The sequence below is a fragment of the Dipodomys spectabilis genome, unplaced genomic scaffold, assembly GCF_019054845.1.
Source record: "Dipodomys spectabilis isolate Male_0828 unplaced genomic scaffold, ASM1905484v1 ptg000002l, whole genome shotgun sequence".
In the NCBI taxonomy this organism is placed as follows: domain Eukaryota; kingdom Metazoa; phylum Chordata; class Mammalia; order Rodentia; family Heteromyidae; genus Dipodomys; species Dipodomys spectabilis.
The window spans coordinates 34,014,547-34,033,536 of record NW_024870679.1 but is presented as its reverse complement, the minus strand read 5'-3'; the positions used below and the strand labels follow the sequence as shown (position 1 = coordinate 34,033,536).

General features: G+C 36.1%; 1 protein-coding gene across 1 annotated transcript in view; it reads left to right on the top strand.

Annotated features, from left to right (window-relative positions):
* Lrrc7 (leucine rich repeat containing 7) overlaps window positions 1-18,990 on the top strand; it is a 294,553-nt gene that overhangs the window by 126,622 nt on the left and 148,941 nt on the right. The window contains exon 6 of the mRNA XM_042678371.1: window positions 6,575-6,638. Coding sequence (XP_042534305.1) covers window positions 6,575-6,638 — 64 coding nt within the window. The remainder of the gene's footprint in view (window positions 1-6,574; window positions 6,639-18,990) is intronic.

Genomic DNA, 18,990 nt, shown 5'->3' with positions numbered 1-18,990 from the left:
CCTATATCCTTATTTCACCATTTTGTTATTTCCCTTCCCCTTCCCCCTTCCCAAATTAGAAACACACACACACACACACACACACACACACACACACACACACACACACACACACACACAATATTCAGGTCACCCGAATACAATACAATGAAAACAGGGGTTATACCATGGGGGAAGAACATACAAAAACAAAAACAAATCACATGGTACATTTTAAGTACATTAAAAACAACAGCAAGAAAGATAAAACCACTAAGCTACCAGAACAACTATGTTTATCACAGCATTATTTACCATAGCTAAGATATAGAACCAACCCAGACGCCCTCAGTAGATGAATGGATCAAGAAAATGTGGTATGCCTCCATCAGAAAGAATGACACTGGCAAAAGCTATGTACATATGACCATATAAGATGATGCTAAGTGAAATGAACCCCAAGATAGAGACACAAGTGGTTTTATCTTTCTTGCTGTTGTCAACTGTGTTAATCATTGTTATAATCCTATTCCTTAGGAGGAAGTGGCACTGTGGCTCAAGGGGTAGAGCACTTTCCTGGACCTGATAGAGCTGAGGGAACCTATTCCTTAGGGATTCTTTAAAAAAATATTGTAGTGGTGATGTACAGAGGAGTTACAGTTACATAAGTCAGACGAGTACATTTCCTTTTGAACAGTGTCTCTTCCCCCATTCTCTGTTTTTTCTCCTCCCAATCCCCCTCTTCCTCAAGTTACATAGTTCAATTCCAACATAGAATCTAGTGGTTTTTACTGCTGTAGAACCCCACTGTTTCTGGGGTTCTCATTACCACCTTACCACCACCTCCCATATTGAAGCTGAGAAAACTTTATTCAAAGTTGACTCACTACTGATTAGTAAACTCAGAACTTAAACCAGGTTATCTGAGTGCAGAGTTCCTGGTTCAACCACTAGACACATACAAGTCAATTGCTGTAGTTCAGATACCTAGAGACATAAAAACTTACCTGAACATTTCACCCACCATTTCTCTTGCTTCCTTGAATTTTTACTTAACACTGGAATCATTAGGAAATTTACATAAAATATGAGCATCTAGGACTGTTAAACTTCAGTTTTAGCTGCCTTTATTGACCAGATGTATCCCAGCAACAAATGGACTGAGCTATGCATATTACAGGACTCATTATAACTGACCTATCCAAATATGTCCTTAACAACGGTCAAAAACTTCTAGAGGGCTGATAGAAACTAAGTAGTTTATCTTTGTAAATCTTCTGGAACTGAAACTTCTCACTGGTTCAAAAAATCAGTCATATACATAGAGCTCCCCTATGACTCAACAATCCCACTTTGGGGCATTTACCCAAATGATCACAAACAAGGCCACACTAAAGCTACCAGCACAACTATGTTTATTGCAGCATTATTTACCATAGCTAAGGTATGGAACCAATCCAGATGCCCCTAAGCAGATGAATGGATCAAGAAAATGTGATGTGTGTGTGTGTGTGTGTGTGTGTGTGTGTGTGTGTGTGTGTGTGTGTGTATGGAATTCTATGCTTCCATCAGAAAGAATGACACTGCCCCATTTGTTAGAAATGGAAAGACTTGGAAAAAATCATATTAAGTGAAGTAAGCAGGCCCAAAGAAACAGTTTCCCACAGTTTCCCTCATTTGCAATAATTAGTGTATATCTAGGATATCTTATCAGATGAGCAGAAAGCTCAAAAATCATGTACATATGACCATATAAGTGGATGCTAAGCAAAATGAATCCCAAGATGTGGACACAAGAGGTTTTTCTTTGTTGTTTTTGTCTTTAAAGTACTATGTGTTTTTTTTTCTTTGTTTCTTCTATATGTTCTTCCTCCTAGGGTATATCCTTGATGTTGCTGCATTTGATTTTGGTGCCTTGTAGATACATTTATCTAATTTGGGGAAGGGAAGGGGAATGACAAAATGCTGAAGCAAGGTCACATGATGACCCACTGCAACAATGAGACTCACAAGACACTATGTTGGAAATGAACCTTACAACTTTGTGGGAGTGAGTGGAGGAGTTAGGGAAGGGAAGAGATAGTGGGAGAAAAACAAAGGAGGGGGCAACAATGCCCAACAAGAAATATAATCATTACCTTACTGGTGGAATAGTAACCTCTCTGTGCAGTATCTTTTTTAAAAAAAAATCAGTCATTTATTTCTTCGTGAAAGTATCCATTTAGCAGTCCTGATTGAGAAGCTTGTTTATGTTGTGAATAAAACTGGTAGGTTTCTTGCTCTCCTGGAGTTTAAACCATAGCAGAAGGATGACTGCAAGTATTAAAAGAAAATTATGCACGTGTAGTACATAGAGTGGAATGCAAGGGAGAAAATTGTGTCTAGGGTGGTTATAGATGACTATCTACAGAAGAAACGTGAACTGGAATGAGGAATAAGATATGGTTATGAAGATTGTCAGGAAGGACATCACAGATGGGAGGAGTAACAGCAACACCTATAATGTTACTGTGGCATGGAAAATATTACTTAATGCAATTAATTTTACTAGAATTTGCTGCTTAAGTTAACTAAATTAACATATGGACGAATCTATATTACCAGCATGACAACTAGTTCTGACCAACAAACATCAAAATGTCGGCATTAGTGGTGATGAATGTGCCCCAAACTTCTTACCAAGTTTACTGCCTGAACTGTGGTAATGACTTTGGCTTTTAGGCCAAGCATTGCAAAGGGGGATCTGGTATCAGTTGGACTTGCATGCAAAGACAGAAAGATGCATGTGCTTACTTTAAAAAGCAGAGCCAATGAGCATATTTTAAGCATGCCACTTTGACTAGCATAAGGACAGAGCTCATGGAAATCTCCCATAGTAAGAAGTAGACAATGCACACACATACTATGTTCATATTCCTACTAATAAGTAAAAGGAGAAAACATCTGATAATACCCAGGAACAATTTAATTTTGACGGCTCTGGGGTGTTAACTGATACTTAGTGAACAGACTCATAGGTGCTTCAAAGTCCCCTAAAATAAACAATAATACCCCAATCAAATTGTAGTGCCAAGTTGTGAAGTGTTACATCCCCAATGTTCTCTTTTCTAGCAGTGAAAGTAGAATACTGGGTCTCCTACATTCTCTAATGGGTATTTTAGAATTTCTTCAATTTGGACCAAAAATCATTTACTTCTTTGAGAATACATGTCTATATCTGATATACTATTATCTTAAGATACAATTCCAAGTAGGTGGATTATATTGCAACTCCAGATGTATTCTCTCTGTATTTTCATTCTTTTCAATGTGCAAATATATGTGATTCTAAAACCCAATGCAAATGTCACCTCTTCCTGCATTTTTTTTTCTTAATTACTGAATTGTTAGTTGTTCTTTCTTCTGAGTTCCTGTAGCAATCTATACATACTCTTATTCTTGTACTTATCACCCTATGTAGTCATTATTCACTTAAAGGTCATTTCCATTTAGAAAATAAGCCTTTCAGAATAGAGGCTGTGTAGGATGTGCTAAATACCCCCACAGTATACTGGGAGCCCCCAGTATCAAAGAATTAGGCAGCTCAAAATGTCAGCAATGCTGAGGTTGAGAAATCCTGCATTTCAGAAATCTTTATAACTCCAGTGCCCACATGTACCTTCCATAAAAAAGGAGCACAGATGATTAAGCAAATGAATGAATGTTCACAAAGAACACTAATGCACAAATACCATGAGTTCTAGTCTATTTTTTCTGACAGGCTTATTTGCTTGCATCATCATAAAAATTAAAACTTCATGCATATGGTCATCTAAAAGAAAAATGAGGAAGCATTTGACAGAATGATTATAGTTTAGCAATAAGCATATGAACAAAAAAGCAATAGGCCATGTTATAGACTGTCTACAATCTAACCACTTGTGGGTAAGTGAAAAGAGCCTTTTATAAAGGGGTGAAATATAGAAACAATATTCAATGCCATCTTTGAAAACAAAAGCAGCAATTTCATACTGAATATTTAAAATGAAAGACATTATATTGGAAAGAGAGCTTCAGAAATGGAAACATATAATCCTAGACAAAAGTAATGATAGCAAGTGAAAATTGTTGTAAAGTGGGATTGTAAAAATAAAATGAGTCTAAATTTAAAAAGAAGTAACCTTATAAAATAACTTAAGGGGGTCTGGGAAGGTGGCTCAGTGGTAGAGCACTTGCCTTGCATGCTTGAGGCCCTGGGTTCAATTACTCAGCATATAAGCAGAAAAAAAAAAAAGCCGGAAGTGGCGCTGTGGCTCAAGTGGTAGAGTGTTAGCCTTGAGCTGAAGAGCTGAGGGACAGCACTCAGGCCTTGAATTCAGGCCCCACAACCGGACCCCCCAAAAAATAACAATAAAATAAAATAACTTAAAGTCCAAGAAATAATTTAGAAAGTACCAAGGGAAAGTTCCCCCTTCCCTAGCAAACAAATTTCAGTTCCAATAGGAAGGAGAAGAAATTATGCCATAAAATATAGCATGTAGGTAATGAAGTTATGAACCAAATATTTCAAAAGTAGGAGTCCAAAAAATGTCATGGCAAAACCAGCTTTACAATGTCGGTGTGGGGGGGGGGGGGGGGGGGGAGGGAGGGTATGATTGGGTGGGGGGGAGGGGGGAGGCTGGGAAGGGAGGTGAAGGGTAAACAAAGGAGGAGGCTGCAATGCTTGGTAAGAAATGTATGCATTATCCTGCCCATGTAATTGTAACCCCTCTGTACAGTATGTTCTCAAATAAAATTAAATTAAATTAAAAAAAAAAAAGTAGGAGTCCAAGACTAGAATAGTCAAAAAAAAAAAGTTCACAGGTGGTCTAGAGGCTGCCCATTTCCCACACAAAAGAAATTGATACTTATTGTTTCCTTATACATGATCTTGGTCAGTCTAGAGTTAAATAGGCATGTTCAATATAGAAAGAAAGTGGCTGTCAGAAATAGGAAATGTTTCAGGCTTGACAGTCTTATGCTCCCTGTCCCAGGTGCTCAGTTTTATGGTTGACATGCAAAAGCATCATAGACTATCTGTCAACAAATGACCATGCTATGCTCCCATCAAGCATTATTTATTGAGAAATGAATGAGTAAAGGGATATTAAATGGAATGAAGGTTTTAGCAAAAGGTTTTACACTAAGAAAATTCATATCAAAATCCCCATGTTGTTCAATCAAAGAGTCTCTTCTCTGACCTATCAGCAGCTTTCATTGTACTTTGTCAGATTTGTCTTACTTCATGTACTTTATACTCCTGTGATTTTTCTTCTAGGACCCTAGTTACTTGTCATTCTTTTTAGACTCAACTTCACATCCTCTTGGACCTATTTTCTTCCCATGTACACTCACTATGTTGATGATCTCGTAACCTCACAACTTTATATGCATTTCTATGCTGCTAAGGTCAAATGTCTTTCTTTCTTGGACTTTTTTCTTATACTCCAGACTTGATTGACATCTCTGGTTGGCTTTTGTTTTGTTTTGTTTTCCATTTTTAAGTCCCTGATAGTGTTTGAGCTGCAAGAGTATTATGTTTGATGTTGATAAAAGCCAAATAACTACTGGGCGCTGGTGGCTCATGCCTGTAATCCTAGATACTCAGGAGGCTGAGATATGAGGATCATGATTCAAAGCCAGCCCAGCAGGAAAGTCCATGAGACTTTTCTCTGATTAAACACCAGAAAAACAGAAGTGGCACTGTGGCTCAGGTGGTAGACTGCTCGGCTTGAGCTGAAGAGTGCAGGGGCAGTGCCCAAGCCCAGAATTCAAGCCCCACAACCAACAACAAAAAAAGAGCCTATTTTAAAGAAGAAATTAAGAAATTCTAAGATGTAGGACCAAGATGCTTTAAGACTTTCTTCCTAGATAGGACTTCGTAAGAGTAATCTAGGTGATAGGGAGACCACATCTTGCAGAAAACACCATCTTTTCATGTTTTCTGTTTATTTAAGAATGGCTTGGGAAATGATGACTGCATTTGGAGTATGTTAGTGTACCCTAACCTTTAACACAATGTTTTGCTCACAGTCTTTCAAATAGTCAGAAGTGTTGCAGCATTGAGACAATACTTATAGGGGACAAAGACCACTTAAATTTGTCTGTAATATAATTTCATTCAGGAACAAAACTGATGGTTTTTTTAAAAGCTCTGTATTGTAGAGTTTTAGAATGCTTTTCTAAGAATTGAATTGGTTCTCAAAACAATGATGATTCTTAAAAGTATACATTATGAGATTTCACAGCAGACCCCCTCCTAGCATAGATATTTAACCAGGCTTTTGTTAAACAGCCAGCCCTCTTTTTCAACAATATAGTCTCATATAGGAACCAACACTGTAGAAGTTCATGATAAGCTACCAAACAAAGGCCATCAGGTTGCAGTTTGTGTACATTCACATTTGTTTGCAATTTATGTCTTATGGAAGAATAATCCTCATTTTTGCGTACCACACAAATTTTGTATAGTCTACAATTTGTGTCAGATGAACATAACAAAAGACTTGAGTATGGTATTTTTTAAGTAATAAATCATATATTCCCTCATAATACTATGTTTCTTCCTCTGTTACAGGTCAATGCACAAACTGGCCCAATTGGAAAGACTTGACCTAGGAAATAATGAATTCAGTGAGCTGGTAAGCAAATGCATTTTCTAAACTTGATAAATGCACTCCAGGAGGTCATTTCTTATGCTATCTCATGGGAACCTCAGGTTCTAAAGCATTGAGTGCCTATTTACATCTGCTAAATATAAAAACAAAACCTTAGATTTAAAGTGATTCTTTTACTATATCATAGACAGTGAACTTAATAACACAGCTTTCACTAGAGAAAAAACTTGAGATTGAAACAGATGCAAGTTATCTGTTTGAGCACCAACTACATTGCAGGAACCATGGAAGTGTGTTATATATTTATGTCATTTAATTCTGATTTACTATGCTACTGTTTTAATTCTATGGAAATTAGCTTGAAGTAGTAGCTGACATGTGTAATTATTATGTGGCCAAGCATGGATTACACAGATTTGAGTCACTCCAAGTATCATCAATGTCCATACCTTGAACACATCCCCATTGGAGGCTGCTTAGTGTCATTGTATGAGAGCTGTGATTCTTCCTGGCATTGTGTACCTAATTGTACTGACAGCATCTTTCTAATGCACAGGTGTCACTACCTCACTGCCAGAAAGTTTGGCAGAATTCTTCCTGTTTCTTTTATACTCTGGTTTTCTTTAGAACATGTCTGAAGACCAAAATCTCAAATGCAAATTAGAAAGCAAATACTCCTTTATAAAATGGCCCAGGTTTCTTTATTCAGAAGTTTCCTGTTGTTTATCTTCAAATTCAAAAATCCAATTCACTTAAAGTTTCAAATTCAAAAATACAATTCATCTTTCTATCTCAGCTCTGTTGCTATGAAATTTGGGGCAACTCATTTACTTTATTGATAAAATGGAAGATGTAAGTGGTTCCTACATTATAAGGCTTATGTGAGAATTAAGTAATACATTACAAATCCTGGCAAAAAAAAGGAATTCAATGAATGGATCATATATAAGGTAGACAGGGTTTAATTCAACTGTATTTTGAGTGTCCAAAGAACATTAACTTTGACCATAGCCAATAAAAATTTATTTTTACCATAGCCATAGTATTACTTAGACCATAGCCAATCAAGACATTGCTCCAACTCTATTAACTATATACTACTGGACTAAAACAACTTTTACTTTTCTTTGATTAAAAGCTTAATCCTTTTGATGCATTAGAGGTCCCTTTACAGAATGCTCTTGGAGAAGGAACTCAAAGGTGTAACTTTCCTGAACATTTGCGATACTATTTATGGAAATGAGTTGCAGGCAATGGAAACATGTTTTTTTGTTGTTTTTATTGTTGTTAGTGGTGGTGGTGATGGTGTTTGTTTTTGCTTTTTTTTTAGGGGAGGCAAAGTGAGCACAGAAAGGGAGGGTGGAAGGGTGAACAAATGTAGTCATGCTATTCTGTTTACAGCATGTGGAAAATGACCTATGTAACTTGTGGACAGGAGAGGAAGAAGAAACTGGGGGAAAGAAAAAGAAGGGGTGACATTGTCAAAAGGAAGAAATGTAGTTATTACCTGACTTATGAAATGACAACCCCTCTGTACAACATTTAATAATAACAATAAAGGTTACATAATTTTTTTAAAAAATGAAAAAAGAGGTCCATTTAGGTTGTATTACACCCCCTTAAGTATTCTCAGTCTCTCATGCATCCTCTCTCATTCTCCCTTTCTCTGCTTCCTTCTCTCTGGTGGAATTCGAGTCTGTGCTAAGGAAGTGACAAGTTTGGTGACCTGATTTCTCAAGGAGGTTTACAGGGAATGCTGGGAACACATGCTGACATCTGAGCTGTAGTCTGAAGTTGATAATGTCTCCTAGATTTCATTATTAGTCCTAACCTGAGGTCAGCTTTGGGGCTCCGGTATATGCTCCCTGAGAGCAGTAGCCACCTCCCTCATGCATGCATTGCCACACTGAGCTCTCACTGTCCTGTCCTCATTCCAGCACAAAGCTTGGTGTCCACCCCAGTTTCTGTTGGGATTGTACCTCACCAGCCATAATGTCAATGATAACCCAATAGCCATAATGTCAATGATAACCCAATAGCCAGTTGGCAAGGCCACATGATATGCAAACTGAGACAGGCAAGGTAAACAGAAACTTGTGAGCTCCTCTTCTGCACATTACATTTACTCTCTGTCTTGAATACATCCAGTTTCCTACAACTTTGCAGGGTGGCCATTTCCCAAATATGAGGGCAGGAGACTATTGGGTTCAGTCATGCATCACTAGCATTTTTAAATTCTATTTTGCTTTATTGTAAAGGTTATGTACATAGGGGTTATAGTTATCTAAGTAAGGTAATGAGTACATTTCTTGTCAGTGTTACTCTCTACCTCATTTTCTCCCACTTTTCCTCTCCCCCAACTTCCCTCCCCTCCAAGTTGTAAAGTTCATTTCCAACATAGTGTCTTGTGAGTATTGCTGCTGCATTGATTCACACTTTGTCCTTTGTCTCACCATTTTGTCATTCCCCTTCCCTTCGCCAAATCAGATAAAAGTATGTACAAGACACAGGGTACCAAAATTAAAAACAGCAACAACAGGGGATAAATCAAAGGGGAAAAATGAAAGGAAAAAGAAATGACTTCACAAAGTACATTTTTAAAAAAACAAACAATAGAAAACTCTGAAAATGGCAATATTTACAAAAAGCTATGCAATTCAATGAAATACTCATCAATATCCTACCAACATTCCTTAATGAAATACAAGCAGCAAACCAAAAACTCATTTGGAATAACTGAAGACCCCGAATAGCAAAAACAATCCTCAGCAGGAAAAACAGTGCTGGAGGAATATCAACATCAAACTTCAAACTCTATTGTAAAGCCATCATTATAAAAACAGCTAGGTACTGGCACATGAACAGGCCTGAGGACTAATAAAATGGAATTGAAGACACAGAAATGATTCCACAGACCTATTGCCATCTCATCTTTGATAAGGGAGCTAAAAATCATCAGATGGAAGAAAAGACAACCTCTTCAACAAATGATGCTGGTAGAATTGGCTATACATGTGTAGAAAACTAAAGTTAGATCCTTATATATCACCCTGTACCCGAGTCAACTCCAAATGGACCAAAGACTTTGATCTAAAAGCAAATACCCTGAAAATATTACAGGAATGGAGAGGGGATTCATTAGAGCTCCTTGGCACAGGTCAGAACTTTCTAAATAAACATCCAGAAACACAACAAATCTAAAAAAAAAAAAAATGGGTGGATGAATGGGATTGCATTAAACTACAGAGCTTCTGCATGACAAAGGACATAGCTAACAAGATAAATAGGAAGCCCACAGATTGGGAGAAGATCTTCACTAACTATACAACAGACAAGGGCCTCATATCAAAAATATATCTAGAGCTCAAAAAATTAAACTCCCCAATAACAAATCCTCAAAAAAACAACCACCCTATTAATAACTGGGCTAAAGAATTTAAAAGTGACTTCTCTAGAGAGGAAATGATAATAGCCAATAGACACATGAAGAAATGTTCAACATCTCTGGCCATAAAAGAAATGCAAATCAAAACCACATTGAGATTATACCTCGCCATTATCAAGAAAATACATAACAGATTCTTCTGGGGATGCGACCAAAGGAAACACTACTATCCCCAGCATCTTTAAAGGAGATGTTTATTAATGTGAGTAGATAGACTGATGATATCTGTAAACAACAGACAGTATAAAATTGGTAGTTGATAATAATAGATATTGGTTGATATGGGAATCCCAAGCTTCCCTACAGACAGATATTTTTCATCTAGTGACAGGAAAAAGATAATACGGTGGATTCAAACAGGTAGATTTGGCTGTCAGCTCTCTCACTGACTAGCTGGTAGCTTCAAGTCCATAGCTCACTTTCTAGCTTCAGTTTCCTTATCAATAAAATAAGGCTATCAATCTCATCTATTTCATGGGCATGGAGAAAATTTTTCATGCAAAAGAAACAATCCATATCTCAATTAACTTTAGTTTTCAAGTATTTTACAAGTTTCTCATATAGATATATGCAAATAAGTGTTTTATTGTAAAGATTTAGGTCAACAAAGATGCATAGAATATGCTTCTTTTATAAAAATAAACTTACTGGAAATAAATTTAAAATTACTGGCTTTATGTTTTATGGTACCTCAGAAATCATCACCTGAACAGAAACAGCTTTTATGTTTTTGATATGATAATATTTTAGGCAAGGTGCAAAAAAATGAATCTCTTTTCCTTTATTTCTCATTTGCATAGGGCTTTTTGATGATGCTCAGCTCTTTGAAGAGTGTAATCATGGAACTTTGTGTTTCTAATGCTAAACTAGTGGTGGTATTAGTCATATGTGTGGAATAGGCAATTGTTTTGTGACAGGAACAACTTTTAATGAGAAAATGAGAGAAACTGCGCTGACAAGAGGACTTAAGAAACAATACAGGCAAAGATGGGATCAAATTCCATCCTACCAGGTTATCTTCAGATGATTTACTTAGTATAACACATGAAAGAGATAATTGGCAAAGGAGATGACTGTAACGTAAAAGACAAAGACAAAAAATAAACTTAGAATGTGCGAGCCTGATAAAAATGGAATAGCTTGAGAAGATTATAAATATCTGAAATGAGGCTTGAACTATAAATGTATACTTAGAGATGCCATTTTAATTCTGAAAAATTAAACCAATTAGCAAAAATCCTAAAGGAACATTTTTAACAGCAACAAACACAGAATATATTGAACAAAGTTCTAAGAGTAGCATAGATTTCATCTTTCATCAGTTCTGCTCAATATAAAACAAATTCATTAAGAGATCTTTATAGTTAAAAGAAAAATAGTTATATATATATATACATATATATATATACATATATACATATATACATATATATATATATAACTATATATATGTAAACTCAGCCAGACTCATAACTGTATTCCTAGCTACTCAGGAGCCTGAGATCTAAGGATCATGGTTTGAAGCCAGCCTGACAGAAAGTTCTTGAGACTCTCATCTCCAATAAACTACTCAGGAAAGGTGGAAAGTGGTGCTATGGTCAAGGGGTAGAGGGCTAGTCTTGAGCACAAAGAAGATCAGGGACAGTGTTCAGATCCTCAGCTCAAACCTCAGGACCAGCAAAAAAAAAATCATCTGAGATCCCATATCTTTATATAACCATTGTTAATAGTTTTGTATATTCTCCCTCATTAATTCCTTTTTATAATGTTAAATTAATTATTCTGAAGTCAAAGGTAGGACACTACTGGGATGATATGTGGCACTGGATAGCATTGACCCTTAAAAATCCTCTCCCTTATTGTGCGTACAATGTCCTTTTAAGTGTCACAGAAAGTTTTCTGACCCTCCCAACAGTTGTAGAAAAATCAGGGATACTGAAACCGATTCAACTATCAAGGGTCCAAAGCCCTAGAGTAGGCATGGCCTCAAGTAGTTATATCTAGTGAATTCAGTCCTTTCTAGTCTGAACTGGTGGAGCAAATATTATTATTATTATCATTTTGCTCAAGGCTAGCACTATAACACTTAATGCACATCTTTACTTCTAGCTTTTTGGTGATTATTTGGAGACAATTATCTCATGGAATTTACTGACCAGGTTGGCTTCAAATCTGGATCCTCAGATCTCAACTTCCTGAGTAGCTAGGATTACAGGCTTGAGCCACTGTGCCCAGTGCCTATTGATATTTGAACCCTCCATTTCTTTAAGTTTATTGAGGTTGCACTTTTACTACTTTGATCCAGTAATGAATTGTATTGAGATAGTTCTGACATTAAGATCAATTTTTTGTTTCTGATGAAGACATCAGGATTATATTATAATCACAATCTTCTACATATATATTAGTCTGTACAACTATTAAACATTTCCTGAGATTGAATAATTTAAAGCAATATCCTTATAAGGAAATCTCTTTCTCCCCATTCTGAAGATTAGTAACCCAAACAGTAGGCACTGGCACCTCCAGGATCTGGTGAGTGGCCAGTGTTTCTGATTTTTATGGTGGTGCCTGTTGCTGTTTCCCAACCTGGTAGAATGTAGAAAGAACCCTCTTTTATAAGGGCCATAATATATCCATGAGTTTATCATTTCTAAAACACCTCATGTATATCTGAAAACTACCAGAAGGAGCATTAAAGTTCAACATGAATTTTGAAGAATAGATCATCATATAAACTGTTCAATTCTGTTCAAGGTTTGTTAAAATCTACACTGTAACATTTGTACACACTAGTCCCCTACACACCATGCGTCCTTGTAATTCACTAATTTTAGAAAATTATCAGCCTTTATCTCTTCAAAATTGACCGTTTATCTATTTTTTCCTCTCTCCTGCTGGATTTAGAGTATGAATATAAGTGCTTTAGATACTTTACATAATTTAATCCACTATTTTATGCCTTTTCCATGAAAATGTAATCGTGAATTTTAAAGTTATCTCATTTCCTTTAAGATATTTTTTTCCTTCCTACTTAACATTGTCCAGTATTAATGCTCCAGGATTTGGAAGCAGGATGATGAATATCATTGTGAGAATATTTTCGACATTTTTGGACTATCATGTGCAATTTACTCACAGAAATACTTCTAAATTTTAGAGTACCCAACTTTTGGGTTACATAGCAAAACATGGATTTAAAACAAAACGTGACAGCAGCAAAAAAAATGTCAAGAAAAAGAGAAATAGTCTATGTGTAATAAAAAAACACATTTAATTTTTAAGAACAATGAAAAGGTGGGTTAAATCTACAAAATCAGAGAATTCATCAAAAAACGAATAGTGCTAGAAGCCAGTGGATCACACCTGTAATCCTAGCTGAGATTTGAGATGAGAAACTGAGATCTGACTATCGAAGTTCAAAGCCAGCCTGGGCAGGAAAGTCTGTGAGATCGTATCTCCAATTAACCACCAATTAAGCACTGTCCCTGAGCCTTTATGCTCAAGGCTAGTGCTAAAGCTCTAGATTCAAGTCCCAGGATGAACACATGGGCACAGAGACAGAGAGACAGAGAGACAGAGAGAGAGAAAGAAAGAGTTCCCTTACGGATTTAAGACTCTGTGTTTACCAAAAATATTTCATAAAAGTAATCATCCATAGATATTAGAGTATATCCTAGGAAACTTTTTCATAGAGAAGCAATAAAATAGTCTGTACTCTAAAAGTCACAATACTGAAGATTACAATAAGGAAGAATTTTTCATCTTAATATGCAAATGGATTTTGTTTTGTTTATTTTCCTCACTGGATTTTATGGACTCATAAAAATTTCAGAGACAAAGTAAATAAAAGAAATTTTAGACAGAGATATTCTAATGGGTACAAATTGAAACATGCACCAATCATATGAAATATATAAGCAATACAAATGTATTTTCATAGAATTTTGTAAGGCATGAATTTGAAATTGTTTAGCATGCTTATGCCTTAAGAGGTACTGAAAGTTGATTAGAATTAAACTCATTTTATTAAAAAGTATTGTAGTGAGGTTCTACTCCCCTAGTTTTCCCAAGGTATCCTTGCTTTCAATTACCTATGAAGCATGTCTAACAGGTTTTTTTAGGAAAAATAATGATTAACTTATCTGTTTTCCAGCATTTATTTCTTAACTACTAAGTACAAATAAATACTCCTTGTCTCTCACCTGTATTCTTAGCTACTCAAGAGGCTAAGACCTGGAAAAATTTAGATCCAAGCCAGCAAGAACAGAAAAGTCCTGGAGATTCCATCCAATTAACCAGATAAATGCCAGACTGAAGGTGTGGTTTGAGAGAATTAAGCAAGAGCATGAGGCCCTGAGTACAAACGTGGGAGGAAACCCAACAATTAAGATCATAGAGAATATATATATGTGCATATATATATGCTCACAGATATTGTCAGAGGATATTAATTTATCAAGAAAAATGTAAGACTTGAAACTTATTTTTAAAGTTCCTGAATACACATAAATCTTTGTGTCAATCAGAAGCCTGTCAGAGGATGGAAACTATACCAATTATTTCACAAAGAAAATTTAATATAAAGAATAATTAGGTACTGGAGAAATAAAGGGGCCAGAAGGCAACATGGAAATAGTGTAATGATAATGACTCTGGGAAATAGACAGCACTCCTAATGTGGGAGGAAAGTGGGGAGGATGGCTGAAGAATGGGAAGGTGTGGCTGGAGCCATGAGGAGGAGCACCCACCAGCTGCTGTTATGGCTTGGCAAGAAATGACAAGGCTGTCCTAACCATATGGGAAAATAAAATGACAGACCTAGAACAGCTGCTGTCACTTGTGTTTAGTGTCACTACAGGGTGAAAAGATTGCTGATCAAAGCACAAGAAGACCAGAAGCGAACAGAAAAAAACAAATCCCTTCTTCTTACAGCACTAATGTCTCTCTAGGGTACCTGATTAATAAAGCCAAACATAGAGACACTGGTTGAAAAGGAAATGTGTTTAACTCCACAATTACAGAGTATAGAAGAGAGAGCTCACAGCTCAAAGACAATAGTTTAATAACCATCAAACTGGTACTGTCTTTTTCCAGGCATTTTTATTGTATTTTATTTTATTATAAAGGCAATCTACAGAGGGGTTCCAGTTACCTAAGTCAGATAAAGAGTACATTCCTTTTTAAATAAACTCTCCCAGTTTTTCCCTTCTGTCTCCACATACAAGTTGTATAGTTCATTTGTAACATAGTGTCTACTGAGTACCGTTGCTACATTTGTTCACCCTTTGTCCCTCCATCTCTGTACTTACCTCCTTAACCTCCCCAAAGACATATAAGTGAGAAAGCAAGACAAAAAGAAAAGAAAATGAAAATAACAATAAAAACCCTTTATTTCCATTTCCTGTAGTTCATTTTAATTAATATTATTTTAAATGATCAGCTGCACATAGTTATTGTGCATTTGTGTAAGAATATTTTCCTTTGGTTCTCACTGTGTGTGAATGTCTAAAGACCTGTAAAATTTATCATCTCCCAGTGTAATTTTTTTTTTTACCATACAGTGTGTTTACTTGTAGACTTACAGGCACATTCTAGCTACAACAAATGAGGAAACATACAACCTATGTTTCTCTGGATCTGGCTTACTTCACTTAATGTAATTTTTTCCAAGTATTTCCATTTCCTAACAAATGGTACAATATAATTCTTTCTGATGGATGAGTAGAATTCTATTGTGTGTGTATACATATTATATATGTATATATATACAAAATATGGTATATTTTTTTTCTTAGTCCATTTGTCCATTGAGAACTATCTGGGCTGATTCCGTATCTTAGCTGTGGTAAATAATGCTGCAATGAGCATGATTGTGCTGATAGCTTTAGTGTTTTTACCTTGTTTGTGTTCTATCGGATAAATGCCCACATAAAGAAATGTTCATCATCTCTAGCCATAAAAAAATCCAAATCAAAACAACATTGAGATTCCAATGAGATTCTACTTACCCCAATTAGAATGACTATTATCAAGAAAACTAATAATAATAGATGCTGGTGTGTATTTTTTTTTTTCCGGTCGATCATGGGGCTTGAACTCTGGGCTTGGGCACAGTCCCTACACTCTTCAGCTCAAGGTGAGCTCTCTACCACTTGAGCCACAGTGCCACTTCCAATGCTGGTGTGTATGTGGCCAAAGGGAATTCTGTTACACTGTTGGTAGGAATGTGAACTTGTTCAACCACTTTGAAAAGCAGTACAAAGTATCCTCAAAAGACTAAACATGTACCATATGACCAACAATTCCACTCCTGGGAATTTATCCAATAGATTATTGTATCTAAAAAACAGATAAAAGAAAAGTTTTGATAGGCATAGAAAGCTTTTTCTGTTCCCCCTGGCACCTATATGTTTTTGAGTGAATGAGTCATTTGAATTAAAAACAAACAATTCAGTTCTACTCAGAATCACTTCTACATAAGTAAGAACATGTTAATTCAAACTAAACAGAAACTAACAAAGGTAGAAGCAATACTTTTATTTATCTGAAAAACAACCATCTAATCAAAAGCCATCTTTTGAGGTATCAATTTTAGTTTCATTCTTCTAAATGAATGAAAACTTTCTTGGTGAAGTTTTAAAGGAGAAAATTGGTATTGTAACCAAGTCATATATGTGTATTCCTGTTAGGTGGAATCTGAAAGGAAGCCTTGATGAATCATTCAATTAAAATGCATTTTGGACTGAAAATAATTACAGAGACATTTCTTTCAGAGAATGATCAAATTGGGATCACCATTCTCATCAAAGCAACATCTGTTGACCTAGAGTTTTAATAAGCAATCTCCCCTGTCATACACATAAATAAAGAAACTTGTTTTCTTGCTTTCAAACTTTCCCTTTCCTGGCAATTAAGTAAGTCATCTTTATGTCTGTTTCCCGAGGAAGTGGTTTTTCCCTTATTATCTTTTTTCATTACTGCAATATCATGATTGGTCCCTATGAATGAGATTAATTAGCCTTTCCTTCCATAAAAGGATTTTTCTGAGGATAACTTTATTTCAATATAGTCAAATTCTGTGATGATTATGCAAACTGTCTCAACCTAAGAAATTAGAAGATAAAGTGTCCCTTTACAGAATCAGAGTAAAGTACATTAGAGTTCAAATTTACAATCAAGACTCCGCAAAGAAAATGAGATTATGCAATCACAGAGTAAACCCAAGAGAACATTCTTCAGTTGTAAATAAAATTAACAAAATAGGTTTAATCTTAAGTTATCAAAACAAATATTTCTCATTTCTGTGCTGAGATAATAATATCTAGATATGCCATCTGAAATTAAATTAATAGAAAAACACTCCTTGGTTTCAGGTTTTACACCAAACTAGAAGACAGTAGAAATGCTAAATAAAAATTTAAGAAACGGGGGCTGGGAAGGTGACTCAGTGGCAGAGTGCTTGCCTTACATGCATGAGGCCCTGGGTTTGATTCCTCAGCACCACATAAGCAGAAAAGGCTGGAAGTGGTGCTGTGGCTCAAGTGGTAGAGCACTAGCCTTGAGTTGAAGAGCTGAGAGACAGTGCCCAGGCCCAGAGTTCAGGCCCCACAACCGGCAAAAAAAAAAAAATTAAGAAAAGGTAAAAGAAAATGTATAGGTAGAAGAACCAAGGAAGCTTCACTGCAAAGGTGACATGTTCATAAAAACCTAGAGGAGATACAAGAGTTGGTCCTCCTATCTCTTAACGTTAACGGACTGAACTCTCCAATTAAGCGACATAGACTGTCTAGTTGGATTAAAAAACAAGACCCTTCTATCAGCTGCCTGCAGGAATCACATCTTGCCCGTAAAAACAAACACATTTTCAATGTTAAAGGCTGGAACAAAATCTACCAAGCAAACGGCCCCCATAAACAGGCGGGAGTTGCAATCCTAATATCAGATAAAATAGACTTCAAATTAAAATTCGTGAAAAGAGATAAAGAAGGTAGCTACATACTAATTAAAGGATCTCTCCTTCAGGAGGATATTACAATTCTAAATATCTATTCGCCAAACAATGGAGCACCCAAATTTATCAAAGAAACACTACTTTCCCTCAAATCCCATATAGATCCAAAGACATTAATTGTTGGGGATTTTAACACACCACTCTCCCCACTAGATAGATCAACTCGGCAAAAACTCAACAGAGAAACCGCAGATCTAAACAGCTGCATAGATCAACTAGACTTAACAGACATCTACCGAACATTTCACCCAGCAGCATCAGAATACACGTTTTTCTCAGCAGCACATGGAACGTTTTCTAAAATAGACCACATTTTAGGCCACAAAGCAAACTTGTCTAAATTCAGAAACATTGAAGTTATACCTTGCATTCTCTCTGACCACAAGGGAATAAAATTAGAACTCAACACCAAAAGGCACCAAAGAAAGTCCGGTATCACATGGAGGCTGAACAACACACTGCTGAATCATGAGTGGGTCATGGAAGAGATTAGAAAGGAAATTCAAATGTTCGTGCTATTCAACGAAAATGAACACACAAATTACCAGCTCCTCTGGGACACAGCAAAGGCAGTACTCAGAGGCAAGTTTATAGCTCTGAGCTCCTACATCAACAAATTGGAGAGATCTGAAACTAACAATTTAATGACACATCTAAAGCTCCTTGAAAAAGAGCAGCAAGATAAACCCCAATCCAGTAGATGGAAAGAAATAATCAAAATTAAATCAGAATTAAATGAATTAGAATCCAAAAAACTATAGAAAGAATCAACAAAACAAAGAGTTGGTTCTTCGAAAAACTTAACGAAATTGACAGACCCTTAGCAAATCTTATCAGAAAAAGAAGAGAACACACCCAAATTAATAAACTCAGAGATGAGAATGGAAACATCACCACGGAAACAACCAAGATTCAGA